Raw genomic sequence first — 26,932 nt, forward strand, 5'->3', positions numbered from 1 at the left:
TGGAGACGACGTGGCGGACGTAGCCGGGCCCGTGCCCGCGTAGGGGGCGTGTCTATCAGTCGGGATCGCGCAGGACGGTGTTGGAGCTGCAGAGGGAGAGGTGAGCGCCTTGTTGGGGGCCCCGGGACCCCCCGATACACCCCCCGCCCGGTGAGGGCCCCTCCCCCGCACACCCCCCCCGCTTCTCGGTCACCCCGGGGGGGGCGGGGAGAGGACGAGACGGTGGGGGAGGGGCGTGTTGCCGCCATTTTTCTCCGGGGATGAGGATGGACGGATGGCGGGAGAGGAGTGAGGGGGGGGAAGGGCAGAGAGGTCGGAGCTCCCCCCGGGGAAGGGGCCCCTCTCCATTGTAGGGCCCCGGAGCCCGCTCCGATAATGTGGGGTCCCCCCTCCCCCTCCGCACAGGCCCCGCCCTCCTTCCCTCGCCGTTCAAGAGATGCTCCGGCCTCTGATTGGACGAGGCGGGCCCCGCCCCCTGAATGCTGCCTCTTTGTTTTGTGTTGCCCGGGAACCCCGCCCACTGCGCGCCGATTGGCTGGCGGCGGAATGCAGGGCTGTTGTCCATGGCAACCAGTGAGGGGGCGCCTGATTGGTTCTCCCCGCTCGTCCTTAGCCCGCCTGATTGGTCCAAAGACAGTGATAGAGGATCGGGGGGGGAGGGGCCACTGACTGTTATATGTGTGTGTGTGTGTATATATATATATACTGTGTACAGAGGGGGGGGGCACTGAGTGTTATATGTGTGTATATATATATACTGTGTACAGGGGGGGGGGGGGCACTGAGTGTTATGTGTGTGTGTATATATATATATACTGTGTACAGAGGGGGAGGGGCCACTGAGTGTTATATGTGTGTGTGTGTATATATATATATACTGTGTACAGAGGGGGGGGGGACTGACTGTTATGTGTGTGTGTATATATATATATATACTGTGTACAGAGGGGGGGGGCACTGACTGTTATATGTGTGTGTGTATATATATATATATACTGTGTACAGAGGGGGGGGGGCACTGACTGTTATATGTGTGTGTGTATATATATATACTGTGTACAGAGGGGGGGGGGCACTGAGTGTTATATGTGTGTGTATATATATATATATACTGTGTACAGAGGGGGGGGGCACTGACTGTTATATGTGTGTGTATATATATATATACTGTGTACAGAGGGGGGGGGCACTGAGTGTTATATGTGTGTGTATATATATATATACTGTGTACAGAGGGGGGGGGGGCACTGACTGTTATATGTGTGTGTATATATATATATATATACTGTGTACAGAGGGGGGGGGGGGCACTGACTGTTATATGTGTGTGTATATATATATATACTGTGTACAGAGGGGGGGGGGGCACTGACTGTTATATGTGTGTGTATATATATATATACTGTGTACAGAGGGGGGGGGCACTGAGTGTTATGTGTGTGTATATATATATACTGTGTACAGGGGGGGGGGGGGCACTGAGTGTTATGTGTGTGTGTATATATATATATACTGTGTACAGAGGGGGAGGGGCCACTGAGTGTTATATGTGTGTGTGTGTATATATATATATACTGTGTACAGAGGGGGGGGGCACTGACTGTTATGTGTGTGTGTATATATATATATATACTGTGTACAGAGGGGGGGGGCACTGACTGTTATATGTGTGTGTGTATATATATATATATACTGTGTACAGAGGGGGGGGGCACTGACTGTTATATGTGTGTGTGTATATATATATACTGTGTACAGAGGGGGGGGGCACTGAGTGTTATATGTGTGTGTATATATATATATATACTGTGTACAGAGGGGGGGGGGCACTGACTGTTATATGTGTGTGTATATATATATATACTGTGTACAGAGGGGGGGGGCACTGAGTGTTATATGTGTGTGTATATATATATATACTGTGTACAGAGGGGGGGGGGGGGCTGACTGTTATATGTGTGTGTATATATATATATATATACTGTGTACAGAGGGGGGGGGGGCACTGACTGTTATATGTGTGTGTATATATATATATACTGTGTACAGAGGGGGGGGGCACTGACTGTTATATGTGTGTGTATATATATATATACTGTGTACAGAGGGGGGGGGGGCTGAGTGTTATGTGTGTGTATATATATATATACTGTGTACAGAGGGGGGGGGGGCACTGACCAATTTTATATATATATATATGAAGCGTGAGGATCAGTCAGTGACTGTCCTGATATATATATGGAGTCTGAGGATCACCATGATGTGTATGGAGGGTCACCTGACTGTCCTGTTATATATATATATGATTGTAAGCTCTCAGGATCAGGGCCTCTGACCCCCCCTGTATTGTGACTGTACTGTCTGCCCTCATGTAAAGCACTGAACACACTGTTGGCGCCACATAAATCCTGTATAATAATAATATACTGTGTGATGTGTACAGAGGGGGAGGGGCCACTCACCAATTATATACTGTGTGTGTGTATATGAAGCCTGAGGATCAGTCACCTGACTGTCCTGTTTTATATATATATACATATGAAGTCTGAGGATCACCATGATGTATACAGAGGGGTCACCTGACTGTCCTCTTGTGTCTATATATGAAGCCTGAGGATCACTATGACGGCTTTCTTCATGGTTTGCACAGAGTGTTCTCCCGACCATCTCATTATATATACTGTGTCTGTGTATATATGTATATATATGAAGACTGGGGATGAGTATGATGGATTTCTCGGTGGGGGGAAGGGATCGTTCTCCTCACCGTCCCGATACAAAGTATCATCCAAACACATTTATTGATGAGAACCCGGGAGAGGAGATCTTCTTCTTCTTATATTGTGATAAATCATCTCTTTGGAAGATACTTTGTATCGATGTCCCGGGAAATATCTGCTTTGTGATTGGATCCCGGAATGTGAAGTATAAGTGTCGGCTCACACCGGGGGGGGGCGTCACGACTTTGGGGGCGACTTTTGTATTGAAGTAAATGCGAGTCGCCCCCAAAGTCGTACGGGAACCTTTTTCTAATTTGGGGCGACTTGAGTCTCTCCTATCAGAACGGTTCCATCGTACGGAACGGAGCGCGGCTTGTCGGGTCCCCCAGTGTGAAGCGTCCATCCGTCATATATAATGTGTGAAGCCCGAGGATCACCATGATGTGTACAGAGGGGTCACCTGACTATCCCATTATATATATGAAGCCTGAGGATGAGTGTGATGTGTACAGAGGGGGAGGAGTCACTGACCTATTATATACTGTATCTGTGTGTGAAGCCTGAGGATCACTATGACAGCTTTCTCCATGATGTGCAGAGTGTTCTCCTCACCATCCCATCATATATACTGTGTGTGTGTGTATATGAAACCTGAGGATCACTATGATGTGTACAGAGGGGGAGGGGTCACCTGACTGTCTCATTCATATATACACTGTATTGTCAAAGTATTGGGACACCTCCTTCCTTTACACACATGACCTTTAATGACCCCCAGTCTTAGTCCGGAGGGTTCAATATTGAGTTGGCTCCGCCCCTTTGCAGTTATAACAGCTTCACCTCTTCTGGGAAGGCCGTCCACAAGGTTTAGGGGTGTGTCTATGGGAAGGCCGTCCACAAGGTTTAGGGGTGTGTCTATGGGAAGGCCGTCCACAAGGTTTAGGGGCGTGTCTGTGGGAAGGCCGTCCACAAGGTTTAGGGGTGTGTCTATGGGAAGGTCTGTCCACAAGGTTTAGGGGTGTGTCTATGGGAAGGCCGTCCACAAGGTTTAGGGGTGTGTCTATGGGAAGGCCGTCCACAAGGTTTAGGGGTGTGTCTATGGGAAGGCCGTCCACAAGGTTTAGGGGTGTGTCTATGGGAAGGCCGTCCACAAGGTTTAGGGGTGTGTCTGTGGGAAGGCCGTCCACAAGGTTTAGGGGTGTGTCTATGGGAAGGCCGTCCACAAGGTTTAGGGGTGTGTCTGTGGGAAGGCCGTCCACAAGGTTTAGGGGTGTGTCTATGGGAAGGCCGTCCACAAGGTTTAGGGGTGTGTCTATGGGAAGGCCGTCCACAAGGTTTAGGGGTGTGTCTATGGGAAGGCCGTCCACAAGGTTTAGGGGTGTGTTTATGGGAAGGCCGTCCACAAGGTTTAGGGGTGTGTCTATGGGAAGGCGGTCCACAAGGTTTAGGGGTGTGTCTATGGGAAGGTGGTCCACAAGGTTTAGGGGTGTGTCTATGGGAAGGCCGTCCACAAGGTTTAGGGGTGTGTCTATGGGAAGGCCGCCCACAAGGTTTAGGGGTGTGTCTATGGGAAGGCCCTCAGCAAGGTTTAGGGGTGTGTCTATGGGAAGGCCGTCCACAAGGTTTAGGGGTGTGTCTATGGGAAGGCCCTCAGCAAGGTTTAGGGGTGTGTCTATGGGAAGGCCGCCCACAAGGTTTAGGGGTGTGTCTATGGGAAGGCCCTCAGCAAGGTTTAGGGGTGTGTCTATGGGAAGGCCCTCAGCAAGGTTTAGGGGTGTGTCTATGGGAAGGCCGTCCACAAGGTTTAGGGGTGTGTCTATGGGAATGTTTCACCATTCTTCCAGAAGAGCATTTGTGAGGTCAGGCACTGATGTTGGATGAGAAGGCCTGGCTCACAGTCTCTATCCTCTTTTCTTTTCTCTGAAGGTTCAATCGATTTCACCATGCCGATCCGTCGTGCCGTCAATTCCCAGGAAACTGCCCCGAAGAATCGATCTGCCGAGAGCGAGGACAAGAAAGCAGGTGAGTGTGACACGGATCTGTCATGTGTGTGATCCGTACCGAGCGCCGTCATGTGTGTGATCCGTACCGAGCGCCGTCATGTGTGTGATCCGTACCGAGCGCCGTCATGTGTGTGATCCGTACCGAGCGCCGTCATGTGTGTGATCCGTACCGAGCGCCGTCATGTGTGTGATCCGTACCGAGCGCCGTCATGTGTGTGTGTGATCCGTACCGAGCGCCGTCATGTGTGTGTGATCCGTACCGAGCGCCGTCATGTGTGTGTGTGTGATCCGTACCGAGCGCCGTCGTGTGTGTGTGATCCGTACCGAGCGCCGTCATGTGTGTGTGTGTGATCCGCACCGAGCGCCGTCATGTGTGTGTGATCCGTACCGAGCGCCGTCATGTGTGTGTGTGTGATCCGTACCGAGCGCCGTCATGTGTGTGTGATCTGTAGTTTGCCAATTACATGTGAAGGGCGTGTTGTGTGTCAGGATCTGACCCTTTGGCACAGGAATAATATCTGAGCGAGGAGGAGTTATTGTGTCATGTGACCATATGTGATGGGTGCGGTGATTGGGGTAAATGGAGAGAGGTGTGACGTGTTCCTTGTATGATGTGTGTGGCGTGTCCCTTGTATGATGTGTGTGGCGTGTCCCTTGTATGATGTGTGTGGCGTGTCCCTTGTATGATGTGTGTGGCGTGTCCCTTGTATGATGTGTGTGGCGTGTCCCTTGTATGATGTGTCTGGTGTGTGGCGTGTCCCTTGTATGATGTGTGTGGCGTGTCCCTTGTATGATGTGTGTGGCTTGTCCCTTGTATGATGTGTGTGGCGTGTCCCTTGTATGATGTGTGTGGCGTGTCCCTTGTATGACGTGTGTGGCGTGTCCCTTGTATGATGTGTGGCGTGTCCCTTGTATGATGTGTGTGGTGTGTCCCTTGTATGATGTGTGTGTGGCGTGTCCCTTGTATGATGTGTCTGGTGTGTGGCGTGTCCCTTGTATGATGTGTGTGGCGTGTCCCTTGTATGATGTGTGTGGCTTGTCCCTTGTATGATGTGTGTGGCGTGTCCCTTGTATGATGTGTGGCGTGTCCCTTGTATGACGTGTGTGGCGTGTCCCTTGTATGATGTGTGGCGTGTCCCTTGTATGATGTGTGTGGTGTGTCCCTTGTATGATGTGTGTGTGGCGTGTCCCTTGTATGATGTGTGTGGCGTGTCCCTTGTATGATGTGTGTGTGGCGTGTCCCTTGTATGATGTGTGTGGCGTGTCCCTTGTATGACGTGTGTGGCGTGTCCCTTGTATGACGTGTGTGGCGTGTCCCTTGTATGACGTGTGTGTGGCGTGTCCCTTGTATGACGTGTGTGGCGTGTCCCTTGTATGACGTGTGTGGCGTGTCCCTTGTATGACGTGTGTGGCGTGTCCCTTGTATGATGTGTGTGGCGTGTCCCTTGTATGACGTGTGTGGCGTGTCCCTTGTATGATGTGTGTGTGGCGTGTCCCTTGTATGACGTGTGTGCGTGTGCCTTGTATGACGTGTGTGGCGTGTCCCTTGTATGACGTGTGTGGCGTGTCCCTTGTATGACGTGTGTGGCGTGTCCCTTGTATGACGTGTGTGGCGTGTCCCTTGTATGACGTGTGTGGCGTGTCCCTTGTATGACGTGTGTGGCGTGTCCCTTGTATGACGTGTGTGGCGTGTCCCTTGTATGACGTGTGTGGGTGTGCCTTGTATGACGTGTGTGGCGTGTCCCTTGTATGATGTGTGTGGCGTGTCCCTTGTATGACGTGTGTGGCGTGTCCCTTGTATGACGTGTGTGGCGTGTCCCTTGTATGATGTGTGTGGCGTGTCCCTTGTATGACGTGTGTGGCGTGTCCCTTGTATGATGTGTGTGGCGTGTCCCTTGTATGACGTGTGTGGCGTGTCCCTTGTATGACGTGTGTGGCGTGTCCCTTGTATGATGTGTGTGGCGTGTCCCTTGTATGACGTGTGTGCGTGTGCCTTGTATGACGTGTGTGGCGTGTCCCTTGTATGATGTGTGTGGCGTGTCCCTTGTATGATGTGTGTGGCGTGTCCCTTGTATGACGTGTGTGGCGTGTCCCTTGTATGACATGTGTGGCGTGTCCCTTGTATGACGTGTGTGGCGTGTCCCTTGTATGATGTGTGTGGCGTGTCCCTTGTATGACGTGTGTGGCGTGTCCCTTGTATGACGTGTGTGGCGTGTTCCTTGTATGACGTGTGTGGCGTGTCCCTTGTATGACATGTGTGGCGTGTCCCTTGTATGATGTGTGTGGCGTGTCCCTTGTATGACATGTGTGGCGTGTCCCTTGTATGATGATCTGTCCTGTTTTGTGGCAGAGCCCGACGCCAGCTCAGAAGAGTCCGCTTCCACCGGGGAGGAGCAAGAGACTGAGACTCCTCCCGCCACTTCCAGTGAGACCGAGCAACCGAAGGAGGCCGAGACCGACGAGGAGAAGAAGGGGGATGGAGAAGTAACAGAGGAGGGCAAGAAAAAGTAAGGAGACCAACCAGGGGCCACAGCGGGGAGGGGGGGGCAGACCAAGAGTCAGGTAATAGCCGGCCCCGTGTGTGTCCAACACCCGCCAGGTTCTTCTTTTTCCCGGTCTGTGTCCACTTGAAGGAAATCTCCTTTACTTCCTGTCCTGAAGACACAACAGGAAGTGAGAGGAAATCTCCTTTGGAATAGGTGTCCCCATTGGACAGTTTCCCGCGCTCTCTCGCTCCGGTGACCCCGGATGTCTCCTCTGTCCAGTATCAGTATTCTCCTCCCATGTTGTATTGCATACAATGATTTGCACAGAGATTCAGCAGGGCTGTCATTGGGCACTCATCAGAGATTTTCTGTTTTGCAGTGGGGAGAAGGATCAGTCCAAAGAGAAGGAGAAGAAGGTGAAGAAAACCATTCCATCATGGGCAACCCTGTCTGCCAGCCAGCGCGCCCGGGCACAGAAACAGTCACACGCCTCCTCCGCCTCCCGCCCCAAGATGGACGCCATCCTGACCGAGGCCATCAAGGTTTGTTCCGTTTCCCTTCCTGATAAAGTCATGAAAAGATCCAGAATCAGAGCGGATCTCCAGGGAGTGCCGTCCCCTGAGGAAGTGAGGGGCACACGGGGCCCGTGTCGGCTTTGTGTCCCTGAGAACGGAGCTCAATATGGGCCATTATAAGAGAATGTCATGGGCACTGCCCAACACCACCTCTCCGGGCTCTCCTGTGTGATCGGGGAGATCTCATGTGGCGGTGGCTCCAGTTTACCATAGAGCTGGCCATGGACCAGATGGTCCCCAGCCATCTCTATGATCCCGGTCATCTCTATGATCCTTGTCATCTCTATGATCCTTGTCATCTATGATCCCTGTCATCTATGGTCCTGGTCATCTCTATGATCATGGTTATCTCTATGATCTCTGTCATCTATGGTCATGGTAATCTCTATAATCCTGGTCCTCTATGATCCCTGTCATCTATGGTCATCTCTATGGTCCTGGTCATCTCTATGGTCATAGTCATCTCTATGATCCTTGTCATCTCTATGGTTCTGGTCATAGAGATGATATTTTGCCAAAAAATCTGGTTATTTATTGTGTGGGGGTTTATTTTTGCATTGAAATTCATTAAAGTGTATTTTTTTTTTTTTCTCCAAAAAGTTTAAGTTTCGAAAATGTCTGCGGTAATACCGCGACATAAAAATATTGGAACGGCCGCCATTTCATTCTGTAGGGTCTCTGCTATATATATAATGCTGTTCTAAGTAATTTTCTGGAGGAAAACAATGGTGATTTCTACATGTAGGAGAGAAAGGGCAGAATTGGCGGTTAATTGACAAGCAGGGGCCGTCCTACGCTTCATTGGCTGCACCAATCCAAAGCCCAGGAACGACCTCACACTGAGAAACATTCAAACTCTGATAACTTTATTTAGCCAGGCATACATTACCTGGGAGTTTCCAAAAGAGGAGGTCCCAGGTGGGACCCTTTTGTTCATGTTTGTCTGGATGAATAAAGTTATCAGCATTTGAATTTTTCTGAGTGCCGCTATTCTTTTCCTTTTGGATTAGCACAGATGCAGTTCCATGCACTCGCCCCTAGAGGGCAGACATCCGCTCTGATTGTACAGTCTCCCCGGCTCATCGCCTCTCGCTGTGCTTCTCCCGCAGGCGTGTTTCCAGAAGTCTGGGGCCTCGGTGGTGGCCATCCGAAAATACATCATCAATAAGTACCCGTCTCTGGAGCTGGAGCGGAGGGGGTTCCTGCTGAAGCAAGCGCTGAAACGGGAGCTGCAGAGAGGCGCCATCCGCCAGGTAGGAACCGGACGCATTTCTTCCCTGCGCAAATCGCAGCAGATGCGACAGATCTCCATTGTGTCTGTTGTATCGCCTTCGCCGATTGGTCAGAGCTCGGTGACATCACATACCCCCAGTCAGGTGTAAGGAGACTCTCTACTTGTGTTTTCAGGTGAAAGGGAAAGGAGCGTCCGGCAGCTTTGTCGTCGTGTCGAATTCCGGAAAGTCGGCGCCGAAATCCAGAGACAAGAAGGTTGGTGGTCATTGTGCTGCCTTGATAGTCGCCCGCCCCTCCTCCGCCGTATGGCGATCGGTCTCACCCTTCTCTTCCTCTTATAGAAAAGCGCAACTACGGGAGGAGATCAGATCAACGTCAAGCTGGAGGACATCTTACCTCTGGCATTCACCCGGCTGTGCGAGCCCAAGGAAGCGTCCTACAGCCTCATCAAGAAATACGTCTCCCAGTATTACCCCAAGCTCAAAGTGGACGTCAGGTGAGGCGGCAGCTTGGAGTATGTATAGTGTAATCAGACGCCAGCTTGGAGTATGTATAGTATAATCAGACGGCAGCTTGGAGTATGTATAGTGTAATCAGACGGCAGCTTGGAGTATGTATAGTGTAATCAGACGGCAGCTTGGAGTATGTATAGTGTAATCAGACGGCAGCTTGGAGTATGTATAGTGTAATCAGACGGCAGCTTGGAGTATGTATAGTGTAATCAGACGGCAGCTTGGAGTATGTATAGAATAATCAGACGGCAGCTTGGAGTATGTATAGAATAATCAGGTGCAGATTGCCACCATTTCTGACCCTTTCCCGTTTCTTCCAATGGAGGAAGAGCGCGCTTTTTCTGTTTCAAGTTTTTTATTAAACATTATCGCAGAATACATCAAAATATAATAATTGGGAACAAATCTTACGGTACTTCTTGTGTGATGAGTGTACAGTTATAATAACAGAATATTGGAAACCAAAGACATTGTTTAGTACAACAATTCAGAGTAAGATGGGAAAGAACTTCAAACATGGTAGAAAGTTTCAGAGGATGTTTGCGGTGGGAAGGGAGATGAGGAGAGCGCGCTTTCATTTATTATTAGTATTTATTCTCTGTGAATTGCGCTGTCGCCTGTCATAACTTCTCACTTCTGGGCCGGTGTAGGATTGCAGCAGGGTTTATTTAACCAGTTTGGACCAGCTTCATAGACGTTGGTTGACCAGCCTCATAAAGACGTTGGTTGACCGGCCTCATAAAGACTTTGGTTGACCGGCCTAATAAAGACAGGTCATAAAGACTTTGGTTGACCAACTCTATAAAGACTTTGGTTAAACGGCCTCATAAAGACGTTGGTTGACCAGCCCTTATAAAGACGTTGGTTGACCAACTCCATAAAGACTTTGGTTGACCAGCCCTTATAAAGACGTTGGTTGACCAACTCCATAAAGACTTTGGTTGACCAACTCTATAAAGACTTTGGTTGACCAACTCTATAAAGACTTTGGTTGACCAACTCTATAAAGACTTTGGTTGACCAACTCTATAAAGACATTGGTTGACCGGCCTCATAAAGACGTTGGTTGACCAACTCTATTAAGACGTTGGTCAACCAAAGTCTTTATGAGGCCGGTCAACCAACGTCTTTATAGAGTTGGTCAACCAACGTCTTTATGAGGCCGGTCAACCAACGTCTTTATGGAGTTGGTCAACCAAAGTCTTTATGGAGTTGGTCAACCAATGTCTTTATGGAGTTGGTCAACCAAAGTCTTTATGAGGCCGGTCAACCAACGTCTTTATAGAGTTGGTCAACCAACGTCTTTATGAGGCCGGTCAACCAACGTCTTTATGAGGCCGGTCAACCAATGTCTTTATAGAGTTGGTCAACCAATGTCTTTATAGAGTTGGTCAACCAAAGTCTTTATGGAGTTGGTCAACCAAAGTCTTTATGGAGTTGGTCAACCAAAGTCTTTATAGAGTTGGTCAACCAAAGTCTTTATAGAGTTGGTCAACCAAAGTCTTTATAGAGTTGGTCAACCAAAGTCTTTATGAGGCCGGTCAACCAAAGTCTTTATGAGGCCGGTCAACCAACTCCATAAAGACGTTGGTTGACCAACTCCATAAAGACGTTGGTTGACCAGCCTCATAAAGACGTTGGTTGACCGGCCTCATAAAGACATGTATGATCAGTTTGGTGTGGATAACCTTGAGTGTCCTGCACAGAGCCCTGACCTCATCTTCACTGATCACCTTTGGGATGAATTGGAACGTTGACTGCAGGCCAGGTTTTTCTTTTGGTGTCCAACATGTGAGCAAGGTCTTCTCATCCAACCTCATTTCCTGACCTCACAAATTCCCACAGACACACTCCAATATCTTGTGGAAAGTCCTCTTTAAGAAGAGTGAAGGATGGTAGTCACAAAGGGGGCAACTCTATAATTTGGGGGGGGGGGGAGATATGTGCATTGTCTGCAGTTGCATTCCTTTGCGTTGGGTAAGTCGGATGAGTTGTGACGTCTGTCTTTTGTCTTTCAGGCCTCAGATGCTGAAGAACGCTCTGCAGAGAGCTGTGGAAAAGGGGCAGCTCGAGCAGATCACAGGAAAAGGGGCATCCGGAACATTCCAGGTAAGGGGGAGGGGTTAGGTTGGCTGGTTCATAAATTCTGTCTGGTTAGTCTATGCTTGTTCTAGTCTTGTAGATTTGGTGGGGGGGGGGGGGGGGTGTATATATGTGTCACTTATGAATACAGTCATAGCGGTGGTTGGCATCTTTCCAAATCACTTTTAACAAGTCTGAATCCTGAGAGTACCTGAACTCTGACTGATCTCTGTTGGCACAGCTGAAGCGGGCTGGAGATAAACCTCTCCTGAGCGGCGGAGTTTTCGAGGACGCCATCTTATCTGCCATCACAGCTATGAATGAACCCAAGACTTGCTCCACCACTGCCATCAAGAAGTACGTTCTGGAGAACCATCCCGGAGCGAACTCCAGCTTCCAGGGTAAGTGGGGGAGGGGAAATGGTACAAAGTGCTGAAAAAAAACAAAAAATCTTCTCCCGATCGTCGTGTGATTTCTCCTCTCGCCTCTCTCCTCCAGTCCACCTGCTGAAGAGAACCCTGCAGAAGTGTGAGAAGAACGGTTGGATGGAACAGATCTCCGGGAAAGGGTTCAGCGGGACCTATCAGCTCAGCTTCCCATTTTACCCAAGGTAGGTGCTTCTGCATACCGAGGCGGGGAGCCATGCTGGGGGGTGGAGCCTTGTCACACGGGGGGGGGGTGTGAGCTGTACCAAAAAGGAAGGGAGCCGTGGTGATGGGAGCCAAGTTGGAGCGAAGGGAGCCAAGCTGAGCAGGGGAGAATGGGAGCCGTTCCAAGCTGGGGGGGAAGGGAGCTGTGTCAAGAAGCAGGGAAGATAGCTCTGCTGAGCAGGATGGATGGGAGCTGTGCCAAGCAGGGGAAGGGAGCCATGCCAAGCAGTGGGGGTGGGAGCCGAGAAGGAGGGAAGGGAGCTGTACCAGAGAGAGGGAAGGGAGCCACACCGGGGAGAGGGAAGGGAGCCATACCAAGCAGTGGGGGTGGGAGCCGAGAAGAAGGGAGCCATGCCAAGCAGTAGGGGAGGGGGAAGGGAGCCATGCCAAGCAGTGGGGGTGGGAGGCGAGAAGAAGGGAACGGAGCCATGCCAAGCAGTGGGGGAGGGAGGCGAGAAGAAGGGAACGGAGCAGTGGGGGGAGGGAGCGGTGCAGGGGAGGGGGAAGAGAGCCATGCCAAGCAGTGGGGATGGGAGCCATGAGGGAGGGAAGGGAGCTGTGCAGTGGGGATGGGATCCTAGTAGGAGGAAAGGAAGCCGTGTTGATCAGGGGAAAAGAGAACCAAACTTGGGGGGGGGGGGGGGGGGGAGCGTTGAGCAGTGGGGATTGGAGCTGTGCCAAGGAAGGTGGCCATGCTGAGCAGGAAGGATGGGAACCAGCCAGATGGAAGGGAGCTGTGCTGAGCAGGAGGAAATAACCTGTTAAGCGGGGGGAAGGGGTCTGTGCTGGGGGGTGGAGCTGTGCTGCGCAGGGGTGGGGCAGTCATACTCTTCACTGAGTTGATGGTATGTTCCAGTGTGGCGGTGCACAGACTAATCATTTGGTTTCCTCCCCCCGGTAGCCCTTATGTGCTATTCCCAGACAAGGCAGGTAAAGAGGAAGATGAGGACGAGTCGGAGGATGAATCAGAAGAAGAAGAGGAGTCGTCTGAGGAGGAAGAATCTGAAGATGAGGAACCCCCTCCAAAGAGGAGGTCAGTTTTTACCACCATGGTGGGGGGGATAGCTATTCATAAGTCAGATGGTATAACCCGTATGTGTCCTACTTTGCCACGCTGGCTCTACTTTGAGAACCGAAACACTGCTGTGGGCGGAGCCTCAAATCGGCATTCAGCACCACAGGAGCCACTGTATGACTCCGGCTGGGGGGGGGACAGGAAAGGGCTGATTTACTAAAAGTGGAGAGTGCAAAATCTGATGCAGCTGTGCATGGGAGCCAATCAGATTCAATATTTTTTTTTTGGATAAAGCATGATTGAAGAAGCCGATTGGCTCTCATGGAGCGCTGGTGTGGAGTGTCGTGCTCGCCCCCTCCCTTGGACTACAGGAGAGTCAGGACCCCTTTAATTTAGTGAAAAGTCTTTGTGTAATTTGGGATGATCCGCACCTCAACAATATCACACCAACTTATAGTTCAAAATTCAATACAATATCGTGAACGACCACTAGAGGTCTCCAGTGGATGAAAAGGATGTACTGTATTTTCCGGCGTATAAGACGACCCCCTAATTTTCCAGCCAAAATGTTGGTTTTGGGATATACTCACCGTATAAGACTACCCCCTTTCCTACTAGTCATGCCTCGCCTCACGGTGCCACCATTACATGCCAGACTATGCCACTACATGCCCAGACCGTGCCCCATTACATGCCCAGACCGTGCCCCATTACATGCCCAGACCGTGCCCCATTACATGCCCAGACCGTGCCCCATTACATGCCCAGACCGTGCCCCATTACATGCCCAGACCGTGCCCCATTACATGCCCAGACCGTGCCCCATTACATGCCCAGACCGTGCCCCATTACATGCCCAGACCGTGCCCCATTACATGCCAGACCTGCCCCATTACATGACCAGACTGTGCCCCATTACATGACCAGACTGTGCCCCATTACATGACCAGACTTTGCCCCATTACATGACCAGACCGTGCCCCATTACATGACCAGACCTGCCCCATTACATGCCAGACCGTGCCCCATTACATGACCAGACCGTGCCCCATTACATGCCAGACCTGCCCCATTACATGCCAGACCTGCCCCATTACATGCCAGACCTGCCCCATTACATGCCAGACTGTGCCCCATTACATGACCAGACCGTGCCCTTACCTTATCCCATGCGAATCGCGGCCGTGTAACCTAACATCATCTTACCTTACCAGAATCGCGGCCGTAGGATTTTTCAAAAGCCGCGCCTCCTACGTCTTCTGTTCCGTGATAGGCGTAAACAATCAGCTTCCCAGGAGGCACTGTGTTCAGTGTTCGCCTATCACGGAGGCCCTCTTGTGCGAGGACGAGGGGGCCTCCGTGATAGGCGGACACTAAACACAGGACGAGAGGGCCTCAGTGATAGGCAGACACTAAACACAGGATGAGAGGCCCTCCGTGATAGGCGGACACTAAACACAGGATGAGAGGCCCTCCGTGATAGGCAAACACTGAACACAGGACGAGAGGGCCCCCGTGATAGGCAAACACTGAACACAGGACGAGAGGGCCCCCGTGATAGGCAAACACTGAACACAGGACGAGAGGGCCCCCGTGATAGGCAAACACTGAACACAGGACAAGAGGGCCCCCGTGATAGGCAAACACTGAACACAGGACGAGAGGGCCCCCGTGATAGGCAAACACTGAACACAGGACGAGAGGGCCCCCGTGATAGGCAAACACTGAACACAGGACGAGAGGGCCTCCGTGATAGGCGGACACTAAACACAGGACGAGAGGGCCCCCGTGATAGGCAAACACTGAACACAGGACGAGAGGGCCCCCGTGATAGGCAAACACTGAACACAGGACGAGAGGGCCCCCGTGATAGGCAAACACTGAACACAGGACGAGAGGGCCCCCGTGATAGGCAAACACTGAACACAGGACGAGAGGGCCCCCGTGATAGGCAAACACTGAACACAGGACGAGAGGGCCCCCGTGATAGGCAAACACTGAACACAGGACGAGAGGGCCCCCGTGATAGGCAAACACTGAACACAGGACGAGAGGGCCCCCGTGATAGGCAAACACTGAACACAGGACGAGAGGGCCCCCGTGATAGGCAAACACTGAACACAGGACGAGAGGGCCCCCGTGATAGGCAAACACTGAACACAGGACGAGAGGGCCCCCGTGATAGGCAAACACTGAACACAGGACGAGAGGCCCTCCGTGATAGGCGGACACTGAACACAGGACCTCCGTGATAGGCGGACACTGAACACAGTGCCTCCTGGGAAGCTGATTGTTTCCGCCTATCACGGAACAGAAGACGTCGGAGGCGCGGCTTTTGAAAAATCGTACGGCCGCGATTCTGGTAAGGTAATATGTTATACGCCGGTATAAGAAGATTTTAAGGGGTTAGAAAGTCGTCTTATACGCCGGAAAATACTGTACTATTTTTTTTTTTACCATAATAAAGGCGCAAACAGATGAATTATTGTGATTTCCCCCAAAAGAGGATTCAGATTAAAGCACCGTGTCCACAGAAAAAAATTTACAATCTACAATTTGGTGTCCAAAAACTTCCATCACATGGCTTCCAAAAAATGCATGCAGCAAAAAAAAAAAAGCGACTATGGCTCTTCCTCCACCAACACCAGTCACAGTTTTTCTGCTGGATTAGGGCTGCATGCATTTTTTGGAAGCCATGTGATGGAGGTTTTTGGATACAAATTTATATGATTTTTTTTTTTCCTGCAGACACGGCACTTTAATCTGAATCCTCTTTTTGGGGGCCAATCACAATTCTTCATCTGGATCCTCTTTTTGGGGGCCAATCACAATTCTTCATCTGGATCCTCTTTTTGGGGGCCAATCACAATTCTTCATCTGGATCCTCTTTTTGGGGGCCAATCACAAATCTTCATCTGGATCCTCTTTTTGGGGGCCAATCACAATTCTTCATCTGAATCCTCTTTTTGGGGGCCAATCACAATTCTTCATCTGGAAAGAGTGGGGGAGGTAGGGATTATAACGGTGCCAGAGAACAAGTAAAACAGAAAGAAACATTTGAATTGGTTTTAATAAGACATGTAATTTTATTGCTGATCAATACAATAAATCAAAATAGTTGAATTGTACAGCAGGGAGTCCCAACATGTTTCGCCAAACCATTGGCTTCTTCAGGGGGGAAAAAAAAGGTACAAATGGTAATATTTACAATTCTACAAAGAAAAATAAATAATTATACAAAAATGGAAATTGTATATTTATATTATGACTGAGAAGTAAACATATCGGAGTCGTAGTGTAGTCCAGCCACAAAAAAAAGTATATTTCTCTTTCGTTCATAGACGGACACAGCCTTCATTGACCTTAGGGTTATGCTTCTTCCTACCAGGAGATTTAGGCAGAATTCTACAGCACTTAAGGTGTTAAAAACTTTCCTTCATGCTGCTCCTCCCAGGGGGCGTGGCTCCCCCAGGCATAACCCCCACCCTGCTTTAGCAGCCTCAGTTTGTTTTCTGCCTAACGACAGGAGGTCAAGGCTATCTCTGGAGTTCCTGGACTCTGGAGTTTTTTTCTGGCGATTTTTCTCGCTTTTTTTATTATTTTGTTCCTGCATTTTTGAATCCTGCGATTCTTTTATCAACAGCCGACTGGGTGACAGGCTGGGTCCTCGACTCTTGTAGTCCCCCCATGTTCGGCCTTCGAGCGTGTGCCGGCCCTCAGCTCAGCTTTGGGATGTCCACGACAGGCCCCATTGCTCCAGGGGCGGCCGGGGAACTTTGGTTCTAGGGCACACATATGACCGGTCTCTATGGCTTTGTCACAGTGTGTCTGGCCGACAGCCATGCCGTTTACGGACGTTGGTTCTGTCTGGGATACCTCCAGCCGGGTAGTCGCAGGACAGGTAAGTAGTGGCCCCTTACTCAGGTAAGTGGTCTGGCTGGTGGTTTCCCTGGGGAGGTCGACTGAGGGTCCGCCCTGCTTTCCTCTCTCCCCTTCCTCTCCCTCCTTCCCCTGACTGGGTAGTGGCTGTGAAGGGGGGCCTCCTGGGTTTTCTTTGTTACCACCGGGGCCCGTGTGTTGTTAGGGGGACTGTGTTGTTACTCTGGGGGGTGCTGCTGTGTTCTATGTAATTTTTACCTCAGACAGCGGCCGTCTTGGAAATCTCCTTGGTAACGCTGTGATTCTTTTCTGAGGTAACAAAGCAGTCAGTGCTGCTGTGTTCTATGAGGTAATTTTTACCTCGGACAGCGGCCGTCTTGGAAATCTCCTTGGTAACGCTGTGATTCTTTTCTGAGGTAACAAAGCATTCAGTGCTGCTGTGTTCTATGAGGTAATTTTTACCTCAGACAGCGGCCGTCTTGGAAATCTCCTTGGTAACGCTGTGATTCTTTTCTGAGGTAACAGACAAAGCAGTCAGTGCTGCTGTGTTCTATGAGGTAATTTTTACCTCAGACAGCGGCCGTCTTGGAAATCTCCTTGGTAACGCTGTGATTCTTTTCTGAGGTAACAGACAAAGCAGTCAGGGCTGCTGTGTTCTATGAGGTAATTTTTACCTCAGACAGCGGCCGTCTTGGAAATCTCCTTGGTAACGCTGTGATTCTTTTCTGAGGTAACAGACAAAGCAGTCAGTGCTGCTGTGTTCTATGAGGTAATTTTTACCTCAGACAGCGGCCATCTTGGAAATCTCCTTGGTAACGATGTGATTCTTCCCTGAGATGACTCGGCACAGCCTCTGGTCAGTTTTAGTGCTGTTACAGTTTTAGTGCTGTGAATCTTCCATGAGGTGAATACACATCACAGTCAGCACATCAGAGCACACCTGAGGTTTTTCAGCTCCCTCTGCAGCTGGGTGGGGTGGTGAATACCGGGGGCCCCCATGCTCTGCAATAGCAGCAAGGAGGTGACCAGTGGGTTTTTTTTGTCCTGCCTTGCAGGGTGGGTGACTCAGCGCTGACACTATGGAACTCAAGCTATGCCTGAGTTAACCCTTACCGCCCCTCCCCCTGCCACATCTGTTATGTTGGCTGTCCTGGGTTTCTTGCCAGGTTTGAAGCAGCTAGTGCCCGGATGGGGGGTAAAAAAGCGCCCCCTCCCTGAAGCCTGCTTCTGGGGATGACACAGAATCGCTGTTTTTTTCTGGTTCTGTTATGTCAGAGGCTGCGGGTTTTAACCCTTATGGATAGTGAGGATGACTCTGCTGCAGTCAGTTGCTGGCAAGAATTTGTTGGAGCTCTTGTTTCTGCGGTGCGTGAGGCTCTAAAAATTGAGGATGTGGCGGAGACACCTCCGTGTCAGTACCAGCAGACTACCACGCATCGCTGAAGTGTTTCCTTGTGTTCCTTATTTGGACTATATGTTATACAAGGAATGGGATGCACCGCAAAAAGTTTGTCAAAAAACTTTGCAACCCGTTACCCCCTTGAGGGGGGCTTTAAAAAAAAAAAAAAAAAAAAGTAGGTCTCTCCTCCGCCAGTGGACCCCCCTGTGTCCAGACTGCGCAAGGCCACCACATTGCCTGTGGAAGGGGCTCCTGCATTTCAGGATCCCGCTGATAGGAGAGTGGAGGCCGTGGCCCGCTCCCTATTCACGGTGGTGGGTTCGGCGGTGAGGCCGGCTCTTGCCGGGGCCCTGGCAGGCCCCGACTAAAAGGGCGAAGCTCCTGCTGCAGGAGCTGGAAGAAGGACCTCTAAGGTGGCCTTGGTGATCACCGTTAAGGGTGAACGGTCCTTTTGGGTCTTCCCTGACTGGCATCATTGAGGATGCCACAGGTGGTAAGCGCATGCTGTTCCCACGGTTTGGGAAGGGCTAGGGACCTCGCCCTGTGCAAGGACCCTCCTTGCCTACCTCCGAGCGTTTTTTCGCTCGCCCTGTGCGGTGGGGGTAGGTCTACATGGTGCTTGAATCCCCGCTGCGGGGTAGCAGCGCACCGGATACCGCATGCCTAACAAGTCTGCGGACATACCTGCTTCCGCCTGAAGGTCTGCTCCCGCCCGTGTCTCGGGTGGGAGACTGGCTTCGCATTGCGAAGTGTTTTCCTTGGGGTACAAGATTGAGTTTCTCTCTTGTCTGCCAAACAGGTTTTTTCCCTCCGGCTTCTGGCCTCCTCCGGTTCGCCGGTTGACTCCGTCAGGGGCTGTCCAGGATCTTCTGGTCAGGGGAGTGATTGTGCCAGTTCCCTCGTTGGAACGGTCTCTGGGTTTTACTCCATTCTGTTTGTGTCCCCATGGAGGATGGGGCCCGGTCGATCCTGGGCCTCAAGTCCCTCGTTTTGTTTTGTCAGGTTTTTCTGGCATCCTTGGATGTCATGAACGTGTACCTGCATATCCTCAAACCACCAGAGATTCTGTGCTTTGCGGTCGGGGGGGACCATTTTCAATGGTGTCCTTCCCATTCGGCGGGTTTTCGCCAAGGTGCTCGTACCAATACTGGCCCGGCTGTGACAGCGGGGGTTTGTTATCATGGGATGTCTGGACGACATTCTCCTACGAGCTTCTTCGAGCTCTGCATTGGTGGAGCCGTGTCTATCACGTGTCAGGCTCTCCGAGTGTTCGGCTGGTTTCTGGATTGTCCTGAAATCAGGGTTGATTCCGTCTCAGGGATACCTGAGACTGGTCCTGGATTCCTCCGGGGCGGGAGTGTTTTTCTCCTAGCGGAAAAACTTCAGACTCTGCTATCTGCTGTGCAGCAGTTGCCGACCCAGAAGCGGTCATCTCTGCGATTCTGCAGGAAGGTTCTGGGTCAGTTGGTAGCCTCTTTCGAGGCGGTTCCGTATGCCCAATTCCACGCCAGGGTACTACGGAGGGAACTGCTGTCACGATGGGACTAGCTTCCGTCATCTCTGGATTACCAGATTCAGTTGAGTCATCTGATCATGTCTCCCCTGGTATGGTGGCTGGCGTTTCCGGTGCTTCGGGCCGGAAAGTCATTTTTCTGCAGGCCACTGGACAGTGGTCACGACGGATGCCAGCCTCTCCGGTTGGGGAGGGGCGCTTGGGGCACCCAGTCAGCCCAGGGGCACTGGACTCAGGTGGAGTCCTGCCTACTGATCAACGTTCTGGAGCTCCGAGCAATCAAGCTTTGCCTTACCAGGTGGTCCCTGGATCTACAGGGCCGACCGGTCAGGATCCTGTCCGATAACACCACGTCCGTGGCGTAGGTTGATCATCAGGGAGGCACACGGAGTTCTGTTGCAGCGACGGGGGTCGCGCGCATCCTTTCGGTGGGCCGAAGGGTCCGTTCCGGCTCTATCGGCCGGGTACATTCCGGGAATACGGAATTGGCTAGCCGACTACCTAAGTCGCACTGCACTGGGCCAAGGAGAGTGGTCTCTCCACCCGCAGGTGTTTTGGGGTCTGTGCCGAAAGTGGGGCACTCCGGACGTGGACCTTCTAGCGTCCCGTCTCTATATCGGTAGGTGCCACGGTTCGTGGCCAGGTTTAAGGACCCGTTACGAACTGAGGCTGCTAGAGCAGGGTGTGGGTTATGCCTGGGGGAGCCACGCCCCCTGGGAGGAGCAGCATGAAGGAAAGTTTTTAACACCTTAAGTGCTGTAGAATTCTGCCTAAATCTCCTGGTAGGAAGAAGCATAACCCTAAGGTCAATGAAGGCTGTGTCCGTCTATGAACTCAGAGAAATGGATTTTACGGTGAGTACAAAAATCCTTTTATTTGCACCTTTTTATTACTTCTTCATGTTCATCCACTGGAGACCTCTAGTGGTCGTTCACGATATTGCATTGAATTTTGGTGTGATGTAGGGGGTGCGGTTTATCACACACATAGAATATCATCATATCTAATCTAACAACCTTTTGCGCAGGTAAGGAAATGACAAACAGTTGAATTTCCCCTCTTTTCCATGTACAGTATAGGATGCACCCAATACTCGGTCGGGGGGCTCCTCTTGCATGATTGGTGGTATGGAGGAGATGCGTTGATAGCGGCCTTCACCTGGTCTGTATTGTTGGGTCCGGTGTCTCATCTTCCTCCACAGATTCTCTATGGCGGGGATCTGCAATTAGCGGACCTCCAGCTGTTGCAAAACTACAAGTCCCATCATGCCTCTGGGTGTCAGAGTCTTGCTATGCCTCATGGGACTTGTAGTTCTGCAACAGCTGGAGGTTGGTTGATTGATTGCATATCCCTGCTCTATGGGGTTAAGGAGAGTCTGCTGGCCAATCAAGCACAGTGATCCCATGATCAGGTGACCAGGTATTGGTAGTTTTGGCCGTGTGGTCGGTCCTCCAGTCCAAAGTCAGCGGCGCCCTCCACCAGGAAATTCTGGAGCTCTTCATTCTTCCCTCTGCTGACCAGATTTATGGAGAGGAGGATTTCATTTTCTGGCAGGACTTGGCACCTCCCACACGGCCAAAACTACCAATACCTGGTCACATGATCATGGGATCCCTTCGCTTGATTGGCCAGCAAACTCGCCTGACCTAAACCCCATAGAGAAGGGAGATGCAATTAGCGGACCTCCATCTGTTGCAGGACTACAAGTCCCATGAGGCATAGCAAGACTGACAGCCTTGTATAAGCATGACACCCAGAGGCATGATGGGACTTGTAGTTTTGCAACAGCTGGCGGTCCACTAATTGCATATCCCTGGTGTAGAGAATCTGGAAGATGAGACATCAGACCCAACAATACAGACGAGATGAAGGCCGCTATCAAAGCCACCTGGACTTCCATAACACCTCAGCAGTGCCTCCATGCCGCGTCGTAATTCATGCAAAAGGAGGCCTGACCAATTATTGAGTGTATACTATACCAGGGCTCGACAAATCCCGGTCACCATGGCGACTAGAAATAGCGCCCTTGCGACTTGGCTTGGAAGGTGGCAAAAAAAAAAAATGTTTTTGTTCCATAGGCCGCGGCCTCAATTACCGGACATCACGGGCCCCCCACGATCGAGCGGCGGGGGAGGTGGGGGCCTGGGGAAAAGGAGCTCCGCGGACTAGGCCGAAGCCGCGGCCTCGCTTAAAACATCCTGGCCGCAGCTCGCTGCGATCTGCGAGCGGCCTTTTCCCAGGATCGCTGCGGGCAGGATGTTTTAGGTGAGGCCGCGGATGCCCACATATGTGTTCGCTTCTGCGCGCAAGCTCGTCGGGACGGGGCACGTTTTCTGGCTCCTAATTTTTTTTAGCTGGCTCCTAGATTCCAAGCAAATTTGTCACACCCCTGCACTATACTGTACATGGAACACTTCTCACTAAGACAACGTTTCTGTATTAATAATCCTTTTTTTATTTTGTCTTGTTTTATTGGTCATATGTAATAACAAGAAATGGGAATCCCGCCTATTCTAAATTGTAGTACTCGCCAAATGTATATTGGGGGGTGTAATCCATATATACGGGGTGCCCAACCAGTGGCCCGCAGAGACCTCTGATGTGACCCACGACCTCCTGCTCTGGGGTGGAATAAAATAGACTTATTAAAGGTCAGTTTATTACTAAAATCACAGTGTGTGTGTGTGTATATATATATATATATATATATATATATGTATATATATATATACACTCGAGTATAAGACGAGTTTTTCAGCACTTTTTTTTTTTTCATGCTGAAAATGCCCCCCTCGGCTTATACTCGAGTCACCTTTTTGCGCCTGATCTCCCAGAGTTTGTTGTGCGGGGGACCCAAGGCCGGGGAGCACCGATTTTTCATCCCTTCCATAGACTCCCATGTTAAAAGGTAATTTCTCCAGTAACTTTGGGGACCCGGTACCGGCCAGCCTGGACCCAAAGCTTGTAGCCACAGTTCTCTACAAGTGTGCAAAGTTTGCTGTCTGGGGGACCTACGGCCGGGCACCCCTTCCATAGACTCCCATATTAAACATAAGTCTATGGGCACAGTGAGGCATGCAGATGGACACCCTAGGCTTATACTCAAGCCAATATGTTTTCCCAGTTTTTTGTGGTAAAATTAGGTGCCTCGGCTTATATTCGGGTCGGCTTATACACGGTGTATGTATGTGTATGTATATATATATATATATATATATATATATATATAATTATCTGGGCATATCTGTTCTGCAGGGGTTACTGGGCTGCTTTCAAAACTGATCCGCAGGTGCAGAGCAGTACACCTGAGGGTTACCTGTAGGAAAATCACCGCTCAAGGTGGGTCTGCTATAGGGTCATACACAGGTGTAGGATTCCAAGGGTGCTGGCAGTGCACTAGGCAAGCATTGGTGTAAAATGAAGGATGGATGGCCGCACTCCAAACCAAACAGGTTGTCTTTATTTAAACGAACAGCAAAAACATACCGGATCACAGCAACAGAAACAGGAGGATGACCGACGTTTCGCACTGACTTAGTGCTTATTCATGGTATGTTTTTGCTGTTCGTTTAAATAAAGACAACCTGTTTGGTTTGGAGTGCGGCCATCCATCCTTCATTTTACGCCAATGAGGGTTACCTGTACTGAGCCATAGGCCCCTTTGACACGGTCAGTCGGACCCAATTGGACCTTCCATTCACCTCTAAGGAGTAGCTGATGTAAATGGACTTGTGTCTGTTTACAAACGCCTACCACCAATCCAATCCACCCTAAAAAAAAAAAAGAAGAGTGGGCTGCCCGCTCCGCTCATTGTGGCCCGCAACCGGTTTCCAAGTCGCTTAGGTGGCCCTCGCTCTTCAAAAGGTTGGGCACCCCTGAGCTAAACCAACAAAGAAAAAAAGAGATATCTACACACCCTAAAGAGTTAATCTGCAGTAGATTTGTATTTCTTTGGGGAGGGTAAGAGCACCAAGGAAGCATAGGCCTGCAAAAGGCCGCAAAGCCGCGGCCTCAATTACCGCCCGACGCGATGGCGCGCTGGGGGCGCACAGAGACACAGGATGGGGTATTTGCAGCCTTCTGCAGGCCTATGCTTCCTTGCCCAGGCGCCAGGTCGCTAATTCTAGTCGCAATTGCGACCTGGCGCCCGGATTTCGTTGAGACTGGTATAACATGTTTGTTATTTAAAAAATGAAGCCATACAGCCGCTCTAATTATGACTTCCATAGACGTCTGTGAAATTAAGTTTCAAGCAATGTAATCAGAGGTGCAATTTGCACTGATCTGCGGTATTGAAATTGCGCGATTTTAAACCGGGGGGCTGACACTTGGGTCCGATGTGATGATCCCACATAGGTAGACCCGTGTACCTTCCACCTGTACTAATCCCTCTCCTCCTCCTCCTCACAGGATGCAGAAAAAGGCGGCCCCCGCCAAGTCCCGGGCTAGAGCCAGGGCCAGAGCCCCCCCACCGAAGCCCAAGAAGAGCGCACCGCCCCCTCGGGGGAAAGCCAAGACCCCCGCCAAGAAAGCTCCACCAGCACCACCATCTCCTCCCCCGGCGAAAGCCAAGAAGGGAAAAGCGGCTCCACCCCCGCCGGCCGCCTCCTCCAAGAAAGCAGCCAGCCCGGCCGCCAAGAAGCCGGCAGCCTCCAAGAAGAAGCCCGCAAAGCCCGCGCCGAAAGGCAAGCCCAGCTCGCGGAAATCCCTGCGGTCCAGGAAGTAAATCGGGGGGAGGATGGAGATGGCACGCCGCAAGAAAACAAGTGGAAGAAAAAAAACAAAAACAAAAACGGTCCATCTTCATTTTACAGGAAAAGGAACTTTTCCGACGTTGTGTGTTCATTTTTTTATTTTAATTTTTTTTTAGCATTTCCCTTCCAGTTTGTTTCCTGTGGAGGTGCAGCACTCAGTCTGTTTTATTTTGGTCTAGCTGTAGCCGCTGTGCACCCCACCCCCCCTACCCCTCCCCCCCATTACCAGCAAACGGTCCATTTCAGTTCCCTTATCTCCATGATTCTCAGTTGTGTAAATTCTCCCGTTTAGAATCCAACTTTGTGCTGAATTTTTTTCTTACCGTTTCAGTTCCGGTTGGTGCCGAAACGATGTTTTGGTTAAAGCGTTGCCGGGAGCCCGAGAAGGATTCCGCTAGGGGCCCTTCGTCGAGACGAAGTTTTGTAATCCTTCTAGCTGTATTTTTTAATAACCCCCTCCCCCCCCCCCGTTGCAGCAGTACATAGGATAAGCCCCCCCCCCCCATACTGATAGCCCCGCCCCTCCCTTCCCCCTCCAGTGCTTCATGGGCATTATGGCAGCGGGCCAGGAACGCGCGTCTCCCAACTCTGTCCCTGTCTTCCTTATAACTACTCAGAGCTAGGAAGGGGGTCCGGCAGCATTGCGCTCCCTCCTTTTTTTGTAGTTGTGGTGCTTGACAGTTGCAGAAGTACGTAGGATAAGCCCCTCCCCTCCAGTGGGTGTCATGGCAGCGGGCTGGGGACACGTGTCCCCCATCTCTGTCCCTGTCTTCCTTTAGAACTACTCAGAGCTAGGAAGGGGGTCCGGCAGCATTGCGCTCCCCTCCTTTTTGTAGTTGCGGTGCCAGCGTACACCTGAACCCTGGGCCGCTGCCTTCCCGCCATGACCCGCTGGCATCTGTAAGTATCTCACTCGCAGTGAATACCCAGAAGCATGTTGTACAGAAATTCAGTAGGTTTGTCTCTCCATTTTTTTTTTCTTAATTTTTATTTTAAAGCCAACTGTGTCTTTATTTTAATGTTTGCCATTTTGTAAAGACTTGGGGTGAGGAAAGACATGTGAAGAAATGGGTATTCTGCTGTTTGCTACAATAAAAGACTAGATTCTGCTAGTAGGTTTGGTGTCTTCTTCTCTGCTTCCTTCCTTCTGGTACCCAACACCATCCAAACAACCACCTCAATGCAGCCTGGTACCCAACACCAACCATAGAACCTCACCAAGGCAGCCTGGTACCAAACACCATCCATAGAACCTCCCAATTACAGCCTGGTACCCAACATCATCCATAGAACCTCCCAATTACAGCCTGGTACCCAAAATCATCCATAGAACCTCCCAATTACAGCCTGGTACCCAAAATCATCCATAGAACCTCCCAATTACAGCCTGGTACCCAACACCATCCAAACAACCACCTCAAGGCAGCCTGGTATCCAACACTATCCATAGAACCTCACCAAGGCAGCCTGGCACCTTCCATATAATCGAACCAAGGCAGCCTGGCACCCAACACCATCCATAGAACCTCCCAATTACAGCCTGGTACCCAAAATCATCCATAGAACCTCCCAATTACAGCCTGGTACCCAAAATCATCCATAGAACCTCCCAATTACAGCCTGGTACCCAAAATCATCCATACAACCTCCCAATTACAGCCTGGTAACCGACGCCATCCATAGAACCTCCCAATTACAGCCTCATACCCCCCCCCCCCCATCATCCATAGAGCCTCCCAATTACAGCCTGGTACCCAACACCATCCATAGAACCTCCCAATTACAGCCTGGTACCCAACACCATCCATAGAACCTCCCAATTACAGCCTGGTACCGACACATCATCCATAGAGCCTCCCAATTACAGCCTGGTACCCAAAATCATCCATAGAACCTCCCAATTACAGCCTGGTACCCAACACCATCCATAGAACCTCCCAATTACAGCCTGGTACCGAACATCATCCATAGAACCTCCCAATTACAGCCTGGTACCCGACACCATCCATAGAACCTCCCAATTACAGCCTGGTACCGAACATCATCCATAGAACCTCCCAATTACAGCCTGGTACCGAACATCATACATAGAACCTCCCAATTACAGCCTG

General features: G+C 50.8%; 1 protein-coding gene across 1 annotated transcript; it reads left to right on the forward strand.

The window, feature by feature from the left end:
* HP1BP3 (heterochromatin protein 1 binding protein 3) lies at nucleotides 1–25,936 on the forward strand. The gene is made up of 12 exons (XM_040326769.1): nucleotides 1–100; nucleotides 4,647–4,742; nucleotides 7,074–7,230; nucleotides 7,589–7,751; nucleotides 8,894–9,037; nucleotides 9,192–9,272; nucleotides 9,359–9,513; nucleotides 11,548–11,638; nucleotides 11,853–12,012; nucleotides 12,110–12,221; nucleotides 13,163–13,294; nucleotides 24,478–25,936. The coding sequence occupies exons 2-12, from the start codon at nucleotides 4,664–4,666 to the stop codon at nucleotides 24,791–24,793; spliced, it is 1,590 nt and encodes a 529-aa protein (XP_040182703.1). The 5' UTR covers nucleotides 1–100; nucleotides 4,647–4,663; the 3' UTR covers nucleotides 24,794–25,936.
* The last annotated feature ends 996 nt before the right edge of the window (nucleotides 25,937–26,932 follow it).

Source organism: Rana temporaria, chromosome 10, assembly GCF_905171775.1.
Source record: "Rana temporaria chromosome 10, aRanTem1.1, whole genome shotgun sequence".
NCBI lineage: Eukaryota > Metazoa > Chordata > Amphibia > Anura > Ranidae > Rana > Rana temporaria.

Bases quoted from the DNA above. Each gene is read 5' to 3' on its own strand.
- HP1BP3 (XM_040326769.1), top strand. From the start codon at position 4,664: ATGCCGATCCGTCGTGCCGTCAATTCCCAGGAAACTGCCCCGAAGAAT. The intron at 9,273-9,358 runs GTTGGTGGTCAT...TTCCTCTTATAG, and splicing joins CGAAATCCAGAGACAAGAAG to AAAAGCGCAACTACGGGAGG. The intron at 9,514-11,547 runs GTGAGGCGGCAG...TTTGTCTTTCAG, and splicing joins AAGCTCAAAGTGGACGTCAG to GCCTCAGATGCTGAAGAACG.